The sequence below is a fragment of the Schistocerca cancellata genome, chromosome 6 (assembly GCF_023864275.1).
Source record: "Schistocerca cancellata isolate TAMUIC-IGC-003103 chromosome 6, iqSchCanc2.1, whole genome shotgun sequence".
Taxonomy (NCBI): domain Eukaryota; kingdom Metazoa; phylum Arthropoda; class Insecta; order Orthoptera; family Acrididae; genus Schistocerca; species Schistocerca cancellata.
This window is the reverse complement of record NC_064631.1, coordinates 405,493,987-405,509,709: the sequence shown is the minus strand read 5'-3', so window position 1 is coordinate 405,509,709 and position 15,723 is coordinate 405,493,987. Positions and strand designations below refer to the sequence as shown.

Below are 15,723 nucleotides of genomic sequence, written 5' to 3'. Positions count from 1 at the left end.
ACACCGCCGATTGCATAAGAGGCGGAGCACAAGGTGGGAAGGTTGTCACGTGAACCATCTCAGCATTTCCCTTAAACAAGCAGTCAGGGAAAGCACTGAAAACCAAAGTCTGGATGACCGTAAGGTGATTTGAATCGCTGTCCTCTCGCCAGTGCGCCAATTCACGGGGTCTGACAATTACCTTGCGGATCGTAGACAACCTACTGCCAGTAAAGTCCTATTTATTCTTTTCTTTAGAAAATATACTGAAGGAGCTTAACGCACATCTAAAGAAATATAATATTTCTTTATGAACATGGGCGTCCGCAGAAATTTATCCGAGAGGGGACCAGATCTAAAATTCTCCCTTTTCATTTAACCGACGCGAAGAATTTGAAAACGTATCGTGTTCTATGAACAAAATTTGGCTTGAGGTTCACGAAAAAGTTTGAGAGTTATCGACTCAAAATGTATTTATAAAAGTTGGCTATTTTCAAGTCTAAAATGTAAGCGACCCATTAGTGTTTGCAAAATTACATCTATTTTTACATATTGTTAATCAGCTAAGGGTCTCAAAATTTCACCATTTCTAGAAATGCGCGAGAGTTCTGCGTTGAATTAATCGTCTGTACTCAAGATTCTAGGAGGACGCAAGTGCCTCCTGTTTCTTCCGCTTCTTATCTCCCCCACGGTTACGATACACCTGCATATTCCTTTGAACCTGCTTTGCCGTAATGGATGCATTACAATTATGCTGAAAGTTCTTTCCACCAGCACAATCACAAATGGAACAGTTCCAGTCAACAATGACAAAATCTGTCACTCATATACAGATGCTATAAGCATTGGTTTTGCTTTTTTCCGTCTGTTTTGTAAGATAAGTTGTAGGGTCAGCATTGCCATCCTGGTCTTGCCCGACGACGGCTTCTAACAGTTTTCCATTCTTCTATAAGTAGCTCGGGTTAGTATATTACCACCTCCGCAGCCAAGTGGTCAGCATGTTTGACTGCTATACGGAAGATTCTCAATACTTCCAAGCATTTTTCCTTGATGTTGGGACTGGAACTATATACACTCAGTCTCGTGATGGCTACTTGAGTGAGGAATAGCGGCTCCAAGGTCTGGTAAACTGAAAACCGCCGGGAGAACTCTGCATTGACACCCTGCCCCTCCATGCCGCCACTGGTAGGGATGACACATCGCCGATCGGTACCGATTGCCTCTCAGAGCCAGTACGCGGAGGTGTTTTTTATTTTTTATTTTGCAACCGTGATTAATTAAACTAATATTCACACCTGCCAGCACCTGACAAATCTTAATCTCTCTCTCTCCCCGTCCGAAAAGGCCTCGTAAGGCTCAACGGTACCGACCGACTGCCGTGTCTTCTGCAGCCGACAGGCGTCACTGGATGCAGATATGGAGGGAACTGAGGTCAGCACAATGTTCTGCCGGTCGGTGTCAGTTTTCGCGATCGGGGCCGCTACTTCTCAGTAGCCTCACATCGCTTGCCAACAGCTCTAGGCAGACCCGAACAGTTAACTATCCAAGTGCTAACCAAGCCCGACAGCGCTTAACTTTGGTTATCTGACGGAATCCACTGTTACCAATGCGGCAAGGCCATTCGCGACAACTCTTAGGAATCTGAATTATCAGATTCGTCTAGAAGTTTGAGGGTATTTCACCTGTCACAATATATCTCTTTTATCTATCATATAAGTAACTGGAAAAGAGCTATGTCGCAACGGATTCATTCTCTCACGATTATTGCTACGTGCTGTTGCAATTTTCTGATTTTTCGGATTAAATTAGGTTCGTGTCAAAGGAGCAAAATTTTCATTCCTGTTAAATACATTAAAAACTATAGATAAAGCTAACACTGCAACTAATTTTTTAAACGGCGACATTAGTGAAGTGCACTGACAAGAGTTTTTCGTAAACAGCGAAAAACTAAATGGTTTCCGGTATTAATGTAAACTTCACAAAACCACACATTCAGGAAGCTATTTTTTTAAGCCTTGACGCTCCTTGTGTTTATTCGTGACATCCGTTGAGCCAGCTTCAGTGGACAAGAGCCATCGCAGCGAGTTTTTTGTGGCGTCAGGTGTAGGTACAAGCTTCGGGCGACGCCCTCATTAACTAATTGGCTCTTTACCGGCTTCACTACCACCTTCCCCTTCCCCTTCCCCTCGCCTCCCTTACACCCGCAGCACATAACACCACTGGCCGCGCAAGGGCGGAGCTGCCATTTCTGCAGCGCTTCCTGAAATCCGCGTGGTACGACCCGTGCACAAGCGAGACGTTAATGGTGAAGGCTTCAAACGCTTGCTCGGGGGGACGCGACTTCGGAGAACCTAGTCTCGTACTTCGAGGAACCGACTCTCCCTAACCCACGACGTGATATTTTCAACAGTCACCGCGAGTCCTTGTCCGCTCTGCGATCCGATCCGATTCCCTCGCTGTGACGAGACACTGAGAGTTACCAACAGCAGGAGCATCATTACTAGGGTTACCCATTAAATAGTGTGAGTTTTACTACAAATTTCTTTTATAAATCTGCTACAGGAAATGGTCGTTGGTTTGTTTTTTCAACAAAATAATTCTGCTTTGCAATAGACCCTGCGCGCCTCTCTATAAACTCGCGAATTGTACCTGTACCCTTGCTCTGCGCAGACGTAAATAGTGTGGGTTGTCGTGTAACAGCAGTACTCCTCACTGGGCTTCAGCTGTCTTCCAACTTGCCGCTGAAGCGAGCGCTACCAACAGCTTAGCCACTCTCTTGGAAATGCATCTACAAAAGATTCTTGGCGTCCCAAAAGGTTGCCAGGAACGTTTTCGCAGTGGATGTCCGTGCCTTGAATCTTATATTCACCCTGTATGATGGTTTTTTTCCCCATCAATTGTGTTACTCTCTGTTTCGTAATGGAGCATCCAGTTCTCACCTCTTGCCGCAGTTCTGTTCAGAATACAAATCCTACATCACGTGCATCCATTCGGTTGACTGCCCTTGATGAAACTTGTCACAGTGCAAAGAACACTGTTGTGTCGAAAACAGGTCGCACACTAGTATGCGACGACAAATCGTTCTTCACTAATGTGAAGTCGCTTTTATTCTGTGCCGAGCTGATAAATATATACGATATCCTGTTTTCGTAGGCAATGGATATTAGGGTAGCTTGATACGACACTTTTAAAGTTTATGATGATGTTTTTTTCGCTGCCCCCAGTTTGGTTCCATTTCATGAAAAAATTTGGACATAATAGGATAAGGAAAAGTGTGTCCCTGGGCCGTCAAAATCTGAGATTGCATGGTGTATGTGAGTGGGGACACTAATTTCCCAAAATATTACTTCTGCATGGCAAATTCATTCCTTACCAAATGTAGGCAGGTAGTTTACTTTAATTTCCCTAATTGAATGCGATCTCATTTCACTGATCGCCCTGGTTGGGTTGACGTGACGCGTCAGTGGACCCAAGAGAGGTAGAGGGCAGAGCGAGCCGTGCCATTCCTTTTTACAGCCAACCCAGTCCAGGGCACTGAAATTCCATGAAGATGGACATTTGAGGCACCTTATTCATAAAATGTCGATCGATCGGGAATTACATCATGAGCTCTCCCAGAAGTATGCAGAATGCGGAGCAATTGTAGTTGAATGACATTATGCCCATAAACATAGCCTTCCCAGTGCCATTATAAATTTTTTCAAGCCAGTAAATCAGGTGGCCTAGATTCGAGAAAGTGCTTTAAGAGGCAGGGCACACAACTCAGTCACGTCTTTCAACGTTGTAATTGTACCTACATCAACATTTTTATGTGATACCCTCTGCGCATGTGCCTAGGGAGCATTTAACATTGCATGAGGTAGCAGTTAGACATCAACCCAATTCTTACAAATTACTCACGAAATAGATAGGTCAATAAAGCAGCCAATAAGGTCAAAATACAAAAAAAGAAAAAGTGGGGGAAAGGATTACAGTAAACATTTTTAACATAAACATGAGAAAGCTCACTATGCATTTTTCCAGTGTCCATGGTATGCTCTCATTCTTAGCTACTTCAACAATAAGGTTTGTAATATTAAAAGTCCCCTTTCCTCAAAGGCTAGTAAACACAAATCAGTGAAATGTTTACCCCCTATGTACATATACTTAGTAATCTTTTAAGTTCTTTGTATAAAATTATGAATTGTACGAGGGATAGTCACAACTGTCTATTTATCATTTTGAAAAATAAAGTTACACAATTAATTTTTTGTTTATTTGCAAGTACATGTCTGCAGTCATCGTGCGCCTTGTAATCCCCGTACACATAAATGTTGTACGCCGTTAGAGGAGCCAATACCGACATGGAAGAAGTCAGCTGGGCTGCCCTGACACAGCTCCAACGCTTTCCCTGTTAGCGAAAACGAATTACCGCACGGAATTCCATTTTGTCAATGGGCTAGGCCGTTTTGTTTTGGCGTCCCACGGTATTGTGGTGCGGGGTATTCCAATGTGTACCATGACTTCAAACAAACAAATAATATAAAACTTCTTTTTCTTTTTCGAGGTGATAAAGTTTATTATTACCCCTCGCAGTATTGGATGACTGGTGAAACTCGTAATAAAACTGAACACAATGAAAAAATCTTAAAATTATAGGTTTGGTTAAGTTACTACTAAATGTCGAAATATGCATGAAGATATATCGCATAAAAGTTAAGCTAAGGGCCTAAAAGATGATGAATTTAACGTAACGGAGAAAGGCTGTACAAACCCCTCTCGAGTGGACCAGTGAGTAATTGGAGCTGTACTGTGAGTGTTGTGTGTGGCTGTGTGTGCAGCGGCCGCACGGAGAAGCAGGCCCAGCGCGACGCACAGCTGCGCCTGCGCAGTCCGCCGCAGTTCACGCGCACGCCCAGCCGGCGCTACCAGCGCCGCATCGTCGAGGGCGCGCAGGACGGTGAGTACCTGACAACATCTAACTATTCTCTCCAATGTACTCGATTTATAATCTACACATTAATCTACACATAAAAGGTTGATGTATGTGTGTGTGTGTGTGTGTGTGTGTGTGTGTGTGTAGTGACACTTTTTTCCATGACCACTCACTGCCACCCCCTCGTGGCTGTGGTAGTAGACGGGCCTTGGTTTCATGCTGTTATACGGCGTTCATCATAAGAATAAACCTGATGTAAGCGTTACACCAAGTATTCTTCCGCGTTTTCTTGAATCTCATTGAATTTCGTTTCACGTGGAGCGGAAGCTAATCTGTGTCCAGTCAAGTACAATCATAAAGGTACGTATTACGCTGTGTTAGAAGCACGTAGAGTGTGCGATAATGCGGGACAAAACCTTTACCGGCGCATGGCCAGCCAGCTGGCCCACCTATCCTGCACTGATGTCCGAGGTTGCAGTTCAGACGTAAATAGCTACGAGCAGAGAAACAATATAGCTTCAAATGTCATTTAATTTTTAAAGAGAATGAAATAATATTCGGCGAATCTCAAGCACTATCGCACGCTTCTTAGGTGGCCAGACGGCAAGCATAAAATTCTCTCATTCTGGAGAAAAATAAAAACTTTGAGGTTCGCGGATGACACTGTAATTCTGTCAGAGGCAGCAAAGGACTTGGAAGAGCAGTTGAACGGAATGAACAGTGTCTTGAAAGGAGCATATAAGATGAACATCAACAAAAGCAAAACGAGGATAATGGAATGTAGTCGAATTAAGTCGTGTCATGCTGAGGGTATTAGGTTAGGAAATGAGACACTTAAAGTAGTAAAGGAATTTTGCTATTTTGGTAGAGAGGATATAAAATGTAGACTGGCAATGGCAAGGAAAGCGTTTCTGAAGAAGAGAAATTTGTTAACATCGAGTATAGATTTAAGTGTCAGGAAGTCGTTTCTGAAAGTATTTGTATGAAGTGTAGCCATATATGGAAGTGAAACATGAACGATAAATAGTTTGGACAAGAAGAGAATAGAAGCTTTCGAAATGTGGTGCTACAGAAGAATGCTGAAGATTAGATGGGTAGATGACATAACTAATGAGGAGGTATTGAATAGAATTGGGGAGAAGAGGAGTTTGTGGCACAACTTGACAAGAAGAAGGGACCGGTTGGTAGGACATGTTCTGAGGCATCAAGGGAGCACAAATTTAGCATTGGAGGTCAGCGTGGAGGGTAAAAATCGTACACTAAGCAGATTCAGAAGGATGTAGGTTGCAGTAAGTACTGGGAGATGAAGAGGCTTGCACAGCATAGAGTAGCATGGAGAGCTGCATCAAACCAGTCTCAGGACTGAAGACCACAACAACAACAACATCTAACATAGTGTTCTAATTACAAACAAGAGTGATCAAAATTCCTAATTTAAACACAGGGTAATTTCTCTGAGCGAGCTGCGTGTGATGCGAAAGCATACAGCAGGGATTTCACCGTGTTGTTGCATACAGACACCACTGAAAGTATTAATTAGAGTCAATTGTCTAGTAATCTCTTAGTAGCTTCCTTATCCGAATCCGAGAAATACATTTCAAAAATGGTTCAAATGGCTCTGAGCACTACGGGACTTAACATCTATGGTCATCAGTCCCATAGAACTTAGAACTTTAACTAACTTAAGGACATCACACAACACCCAGTCATCACGAGGCAGAGAAAATCCCTGACCCCGCCGGGAATCGAACCTGGGAACCCGGGCGCGGGAGAAATACATTTCAGTTGTGGAATTGTCATCTGCTACGTTTATATCGAGTCGACCAACAACAGAATCTACGAAGCCACCTAGGCGCCACATTTTCTCCTCTTCTTTTATGACGTGCCGTTCTATATTCCGCCAGCGTTCGGCAGTGACCTGTGAAAAAACTGCGTGCTTTAGTTGCAGAGCGTCTGGCAGTTTCACAGTCTTATTATTTCTCGCGACAAATTTAACTTTGCTCCAGATCAGTTCTGTTGCGTTCATATTGTAATGCTTCAGTGGCAAATGTAAAGACGCAGTATTTGTATGGTGTGAAAATGATTGTTTTTCATGTTTCTACGACACTTGTCACTATGGTTCGTGTGAGACTACACCTGTGTTATAGTCCAAATAAAGAGTATTTGGTTTTGCATTTTTGTCCTAAAAATTGAATTGTTATGTTTCCTTTATTTAAGCAATCTTTCATAAAATATCTATAATTAAGAATTTATATTTGAAACGAAAACAGGAATTTTGCGTGCAGTATGCAATTACAAACAAAAAGACATGCATTATTTGTAAAAAAAAATTGATGAATTTTACAAGTAAGAGGTGAAGGTATTTCAAATTGAACGAGAAATAAAGGATGACCAAGGCGAGACTTGAACCAATTCCGCCATACATCCGTTGTGTATTTGTATCTCAAGTGTATCAAATACAGTCCCTCGGAAAACTTCAAACCCGATTGTTCCTGTAAATTTATGAAAAACACTAAGAACAACCTATTTCTCGGCACTTTTTAACACTGTTCCACAAGCATGTTTCGCTACGGAGCAGGAAGCAGCCTCAGCCATTTTCATACCACCCATTTAACAGCGCGACAGTCAGAACACAATAGGCAGACGCTGTGACTGTACACGATTTTTAAAGTAAAAACTACACTGCTAAAGCGTGATTAAGAAAAACATCTTAAAGTTTCATTTAACGTAACTTAGTTATACATAAGTTGACCTACTTCCTAGAGTGTAACTATACCAGCGTAGGTGTGCTATGGCTTCTGATCAATCATTGCGTTCGTGTTTGTATACCTCAGGTTTATTCTTATGATGAGCAGAGTATAGTAAGGGAGTTTGGTCGCGGTGCGTAGCAGTGAGTGTGTGTGGCGAGCAAAAGTCCACGAAATATGGAGCTATAAATACTCTTAGGAAAAAGCTACATTTTCTGTGACACGAATTTTACTGTACATGTGAAAACGCATTAATTGTTTCATTCGACCGACATAATACGATGCTTGCGCGGTTTCGTCATTCAGACTTTAATAACGACGTACAATATCAAATAGACCAGCTTTTAATCTCTCAGAGCGTTTTCGTCAGTCACACCTTACCGACGATCAACTAAGACACAAAGAAAAAAATCCAGATAGAGCCAAAGATAAAAATAATCGTAACTCACACCTAAATAATTTCGCAGTACAGTACAGTGATTTCGGATAAGCATTTCGCTTTTTCTTCCTCATAATTTAGCGCGACTTCGTCAATGACTTCACTAATACCTAACAAAATAAAGTAACTTCAATTTCCTTCCACCTTCATTTAAATACTATTACTTTAAGACAATATTATTAAAGTAACAATCTGCCCCGTGGTGTTACTCGCAGTTAAATATGTTTGGGTAACGTAATGTTACCGCAAGTAGGGAAGGAACAGAGTGAGGATTGTATAAGCGAGTTTAGTCACTAATACGGTAAAGTCCAAAAGTCGTAAAGCATATGGCGTTTTCTAAGAGAACTAAGTGTTCCACATCGCACATTGTATTGAGATAACTGCCAATCACAATTACCCACTTCCACCCACCACCGCACGGATGAAACACGTTGACAACTCTACCACCATTATATTGCATCGTGAATGAAACGCTTAAAACATTTTCACGTATACAATAAATTCCTTAAGTCATACATCATTTACCCTTACCTAAGAGTATTTATTCTACCATATTTCGCAGAATTTTGCCAACAACATTCACCCACTGCCACACACCGGGACCATACTGACAGGAGAACTGCATTCAATGTAACCTTAATGAGACGTACTTCTTTATGCCGCTCGTATCAATGGTACTCATGCCTCGTCCCATGCCTTATATTCTGACCCGCGCAACTTCGGGCTTCTCAGCAAGTTTTTTATACTTTTTTTTTACTAAACAGCCTTCCATATCCTGAAGTTTATTAGATTCAATAGTTTCAAAAAAAAAAAAAATAACAACGCACACCTAACAAGCTACCTTTGACACCCACAATAATATGTATACCCCTGGCACTGTGCCGACTTTATTTCATCAGGAGAGTGCCCTGAGATTTTTAGGTTAAAGTCCAAATTTTCCTGTTGTATGTTCATTAGCTTTTAAGGCTGCAAATGTTTTTTTTAGTTTCCACGTCATTCATTAGTGATTAATTAAAGTTCATCTAGAATTTGTAGTTTTATGGACAATTCCGTAAATCACAAGGTCATACCGCCCCTGGAAAGTACTTCGTTGCCGTCGTCTGTCACCATTCAGTGTCAGCGTACAGCAGCTTAAGTAGTCGAGAAATCCTTGCAGGAATGCTTTTAGAACTTTTTTTCACTATAATCTAATATCAATAGACTCTGATAAACAATGACGCATTAATAGCAAACCGAACGCTCGTCACATTGTGGGCATTGTTAACATGCAGCATGACGCTGCGAGAAACACTGTGAAATACTGTTTCGTATTGAAATTAGTAATAACGAACCGAAACATGAATATTCTATGTTGACCTGTATAACATGCCTGTTTAAACATGGATATGTGTTTATAATTTATAAAACTGAAAAACCAGCTTTTTTATTGTGCGAATGACGAATTGAAAGCTACGTGTCAAATTATTCTCACAGGTTACATTTCATCAAACTCACACTCATGCAATGGCAAACGGGCCTGGAGCCCGAAAACCGACGGACAACGAATATTCTCGAGGTTGACTCCTAACTTCTCCTCACGCGTCTCCCCAACCGAATATTTCCGAAACAGAATCTCAGATTGACACGTTACAAAATGACTCAGAACATTTATTTCCGTCAACGAACACCCCGCGCCCCCTCTTCCGCCAGTCTATCGGAATTCCTTAAGAATTTTCGATTTCCCAGACAAATCACCCCTCTGCTTAGGAATCGGTACATATAAATCCTGACCAGTGGCCAGTGAGATTTTAGTCATTCCTCGTGAAGGAACTGTCTTAATAATGAGCCAATAAACGTTTTTCATATACCAGCTGCCACGCCGCAGTAATATTCGATTCGGATATTGCAGAGGCCACATCCTTGTGATCATAAAAAAAGACTTATCAGACGTTTACAGCCGTGCTTCAGCATGATCATCTTGATACATGCATTCTCCTGCGGGAAGAAATGCTGGTGATAGATGATCATTTACAATAGTATCACGTACTCCTTCTTATAGTGTGACCACTGGATCCACTGTTGAGTCAAAACAATATGGCTAGCTCCTTACTAGCGTTTTGATCCATCTTTGTAACGCAATATTCCAGCGATTATACGTGTCATGGATTCAACAAGTCCCTGGTAGGTTTCCTGACGTCTGTGGTACGAGGTGTCTACGCAAAGGTCACACAATTCGGTATATACAGACAAATGGTTTATGTGCGCCCGATAGCGATGTGTTCCATCTGTTTTAGATCAGGCAAATTTAGTGGCCAAGACGACGACATGAATTCGCTCTCATGCTCCTCAAACCACTTCAGCACTATTCTGGCCTTGTACGTGGACAGTTGTCCTGCTGAAAGAAGTCATGAAGAAATGCAGGTGATCCGCAATAAAGTTCGCATTTGCCACGGTACCTTACTTTACTACCAAAGTGTCACAGAAGACCAGGCAAATGTTCTCCATAGCGTAATGCTGCCCCTGCCAGCTTGCGTCTGTAGCACCTAGAGTAGCTGTTCGCCTAGATGACGGCGTATCCAGACACGGCCATCGATCTGGTTAAACAAGAAACGTGATTTACCTGATCAGGCGACAAGTTTCCACTGATCCGTGGTTCAGTCTCGATGATCACGTGCACATTGCAGTCATAATAACCGATTCAACTTGGGAACACGTAGTGGTTGTCGGCTACAGAGCCCAGTGTTCAACTGAACGGTTTGCTGAAAGAAACTTGAGGCTGCACCACCACTGTACTTGATCGTCAGATGTGCCACAGATCTTTACGGAGCACGTGAGCCACCGACCTCCAGGTTCTGTAGTGAAACGTGGACGTCCCTACTCGTGATTTCACCGTCCTTCAAGCACTTTCCATAGATTCTCATGACAACACCACGCCAACAGAAAACCAGCTTCGCTGTTTTCGAGAGGTTCGTTCTTTTAAATCAGAGGATTTCCCATTTTGCGCCCAGTATCGTCGCTAGAATAATTCTCCACTCGTCTCTGCTCCGCTTATTTACAAAGGGGTCCAGAAAAATGTCGACACTTTTTGGAACAAAATGACGTATCTTTGCAGTTTCGCGCGGTAGCGTATTACGTTGCCTCCTCGAGATCTTGGCGCACATTTTCCGGCAGATAACAGTGCAGCAATGAATGAAGTAACATTATCGTTTGAGCAGCGCAAGGCCGTATTAAAGTGGTACGTGAAGTACGAAAAGTTGATGGAAGTAAAATGGCAATGGCGTAATGTATTCACAACTCAGCCACCAACACGTACAACAATTTATCGTACTCGGGATAATTGTGAAGCCGACACTACTACCGAGCGAGGTGGGGCACTGGTTAGCACATTGAAATCGCAATCGGCAAGACGATGGTTAAAACCCGCGTCCAGCCATCCTGATTTAGGTTTTCCGTGATTTCCCTAAATCGCTTCAGGCAAAGGCCGGGATGGATCCTTTGTAAGGGCGCGGACGACTTCCGTCCATATCCTTCCCTAATCCAATGGGACCGATGAGCTCCCTGTTTGGTCCCCTCCCACAAATCAACCAACTAACCAACCAACAGACCGTACTGTTCAGAATGAGCAGAAGGAAAGGTCTAGCCTATCAAAGGCTCCTGTGTTGCAACATTTTACTTGGTCATCTCAAAAATCTGTAAAGTAGGGTGCGCATGAAGGCTACAAAGTGGAAAGTGTACATTCCAAGATCGCTGCACGCTATGGACGAGGACGACTCGGATAGGAGGATGGAGTAATGTGAGCAGTTTGAAGGCATGCTTCGCGAGGACGAACGGTTTGCAGGGATGATTATCAGGTCTGAGGATGCGGAATTCAAACTGAGCGGTACTGTAAACAGCCACAACTGCGTGTAGCGCGTCCCTGAAAATCCTCACGTTCACATAGACAAATATGTTAATCTACCAGGTGTTAACGTGTGGTGTTGTCTGTCGTTGCGCTGTACGATTGGCCCATTCTTCTTTGAAGTTATCGTAACAGGTGAGGAGTATCTTCATATGCTGCAAACATCGATTTTACTTGCCATCCAAGGGATTCTTGAAAAATGAAAGACTTTACGTACAACATGATGTCGCTCCGTCTCACAACAACAGATATGTCAGGGCATACTTGAATGAAAATCTACCTGGATGATGGGTAGGTCGAAGAGAAGCTGTTGAGTACCCACCACAGTCTCCAGACCTAACACCTCATGACTTCTACCGGTACGTACTGGAGACCCTGAAAAATGAAGTTTATCAACGGAAGCCAGCTACACTGAACATGCTACGACAAAGCATCCAGGCGTCCCCTGCGACTATCACACCAGCAACACTGGCAGCTGTAGTTCTATCAACAGTTCAGCGGCATCGACGTTGTCTGGCTCCTGTTGGAGGTCACTTTGAACTTCCTATGTTTCATAAATCCACATTACAAACAAGATTACTTTAACGTTTCCCCCACCCCAAGAAAAGTAGCTAGCTATTAAAACACAACGTTTCCAACTGAGTTGGCGTACTTTTTTTATGCGTTGGGCGAGGAGGTATGAAACTCATATTACCGATCATTATTCTGTCAGTTGGTCTTCTCATTACGAATCCTAACGAAAAAGGAGAACCATTTGCTGAGTGTCGTGGGTACCACAACACAACGACGTCTCAAACACATTATTCCCAGTACTACGTGAAAATGGAAGTCCGAGCACGAACCTGTGGTACACTATTTGTTTAGTCACGATGTATACAAAAAACTCCAAAATTGTTGAAATTTATCTGACAGTGGAGATACCTTGAAACGTTGGTTTTAATGAACCTCGTAAATTTTGTATAGCAGTTCGTTGCTGACTATAGACAGACGGCAAGTTGCGTCATCATCATGAACATTCGTCCTCCCACTCGTAAACAGACGACACCATTGATCTTCACTCATCACATTCGATCAGTGTTCATCACAAATTTTGCGCTGCATGACAGTGCCTTCGAATTTTTTTTTTTGCCACTAAAAAGCATATCACAGAACAGATACCAAATTTTGTAGGATTGCAACAATCATTATGAACGGATACTGTAGACCAAGAGAAACTATGCGAATTTCTTGTTATTGCAACTGTAAGTACAAGAACTGCTATGTACGTGAATCAGCAAAGTGACTGATCCGTTCCCCACATTACTCCCAGTGCTACATGAAAATGGAGGTTAATTTTCAGATATCCCCCCCCCCCCCCCCACACACACACATACACACACACACACACACACACACACACACACACAGAGAGAGAGAGAGAGAGAGAGAGAGAGAGAGAGAGAGAATGAGAATGAGAATTTGAGAGATTATGTTACTAAAACTGTGTTTGTGCCTGCAGCGCCTAAAGTAGAGGAGACTCTCAACAAGGAAAACGCGCCGCCACCACCACCGCCAGTTCAAGAGCTGAAACCAATTTCGACAGTCCCTCAGCCAATACCTTCGTAAGTAGCAGAATGAAAATAGCTTATATTTACTGTCTACAACTTATAAAATGACAGCATATCCGTACTGCAGAGTAAACAGTTTGCAGATGGTGCAGGTCCTACATCTACCTATAAGCACAGCACTTCATTCATGCTGCATTGCATCTGTTTTCAATGTTATATCACTCAGAAAGGAAAATAACTACAACATCAGAAATATGGCGTTAAGCAGGGATGCTGAAAATTAATTGGTCTGGTATGACAAGAAGCGAAGAGGATCTTCATGACATGAAAAGGAATATGTTCAGAAGTCTAACTAGAAGTAGTGGCAGGGTCACAGGATACTCGGTGTTGAACCGTGATATCTCTGGAGCTGCAGCTCCTGACGTCACGCCATCCAGTATCCATCATAGCTTTTTCCCTGCAGCTTCATCCACGGACGCGCTCAACATATGTATTGCACACTTCTCCTCCCTCCACTCTCGGTCCATCTCGTCCTCCCCCTTCTCCATTTTGATCTCCTCCTCCCCTCTCTCTATGCTGTCTCCTCCTGCCCCAGTCTCTCTATCTCACCTGCGACCTCTCCCTATCCATCTCCTCCTGCCCTCTCTATAGCCATCTCCTCCTGCCCCCTCTCCCTACACCTTCTCCTCCCTTTGTCACCCTATTCATTTCCTCCTGCCCTCGTCTCCTCATCATTCTCCTCCTCTGCTCTCCCTATTCATCACCTCGTTTCTCTGTCCCCCCTCCTTCTAACCTTTCACTGTCTCTCCATTCCTCTCTCCCCCCGTCTCTCTGCCCATCCCCTCCTCTCTCCCTATCCATCTCCTCCTGGCTCCCACTCTGCCCATCCTCTCGTCTATTCATCTCAAACTTTCCCCAGCCATACCCATCTAAACATACAGCCTCTGCAAAACAGATCGAGAAAGCAGGCCAATACTACTGCCACAAGGCACCTGTCATGCACACAGCCTGTATTGCAGGGGCTGAAAAAAAAAACCCCACGTGATTGCCCATATCTCCTCTTTTCTTGGAGCTAAGAGGTTATAAGCCCCACAGTACTGACTATATCCTGCTTCCTCTCTTTTTCTCCATCTCTGCCTCCCCCTCTTCCTTTTCCACCTGCCCACCACCCCTCTTCACCTTTCACTTGCTCATGCACCTCCCACTCTTCCCCTGTCCTTGTCTAATTCCTCCTCCCCCTTACTCTATCAATCCATTCCTCTATCTATCTCAACCTGTCCCCAGCCATGCTATGAGTACATGTATCCCCTACAATACAGTGCAATAAAATAACTACTCCCACAACACACCTGTCATGCAGAGCAGGCTGAACATCAGGGGTTGAAAATCATTTATTTGCACCTGATGTACAGGCTCCCGTGCAAAGCAGGTCTTTAAAGCAGGCTGATAATATTATAACACAACACACGTCACACAGGACAGCCTGTGTGTCGGGATCCAGGAAACCGTTTCTTGCGCCTGACAAGTAGGCTACTGTACAAAGCAGGTTGACTTGGCAGGACACTGTTCCCATACAACATGCCTGTCATCCAGGGGCTGGAAAAAACACTTTTTGCACTGTACATCTGCTCCTGTTGAAGCTAGGAGGTTATGTGATTTGTATACCAATGAGAAAAGGCCAGTTACTATATGTTATATCTAAATGTGTCTCCTCTGTGTTTATTCATTCTGTTGCCAAAGAACAGGACAAGCAGTAAACTAGATAAATAGATGACTTGTTCACATTTTATATTTCTTGTCATTCAAGGTCTACTTCTGGATTCTAAAAATTATTTTCAATTGGATGCCAGATGCTACCTGTTTTCATAACAGCAATGTATATTCATAACAGCAATGTATACATACATTGTTCCACTCAAACAGTGATAGAGATTGTGCATTCTATAAACAAACTATAATTGCTAATTCTCTACATTGAGCAGAATGTATCTCAACTCCTCACTAAATATTGATGCTTCATAAGTTTTGCTGAAGTAACTTGGATTTTCCTCAGTTTCTTGCCAGTAATGTTCAACTATTTTGAAACAGTGTACTAATACCACTGTTACTCTACAGTGTTTGTATAATGCAAATTATTAAAGATTTTTACTTATTCATTGTAAGTATAACAATTAGCATCTTAGAAAACTAATCAGTTGTCACTCACTACACAAATCCAT

The 15,723-nt window shown here is 42.8% G+C and overlaps 1 protein-coding gene across 1 annotated transcript in view; it reads left to right on the top strand.

Annotated features, from left to right (window-relative positions):
* LOC126088353 (band 4.1-like protein 4) overlaps nt 1-15,723 on the top strand; it is a 561,066-nt gene that overhangs the window by 509,657 nt on the left and 35,686 nt on the right. Inside the window, exons 11-12 of the mRNA XM_049906490.1 lie at nt 4,800-4,918; nt 13,456-13,558. Of these exons, the coding sequence (XP_049762447.1) occupies nt 4,800-4,918; nt 13,456-13,558 (222 nt within the window). The remainder of the gene's footprint in view (nt 1-4,799; nt 4,919-13,455; nt 13,559-15,723) is intronic.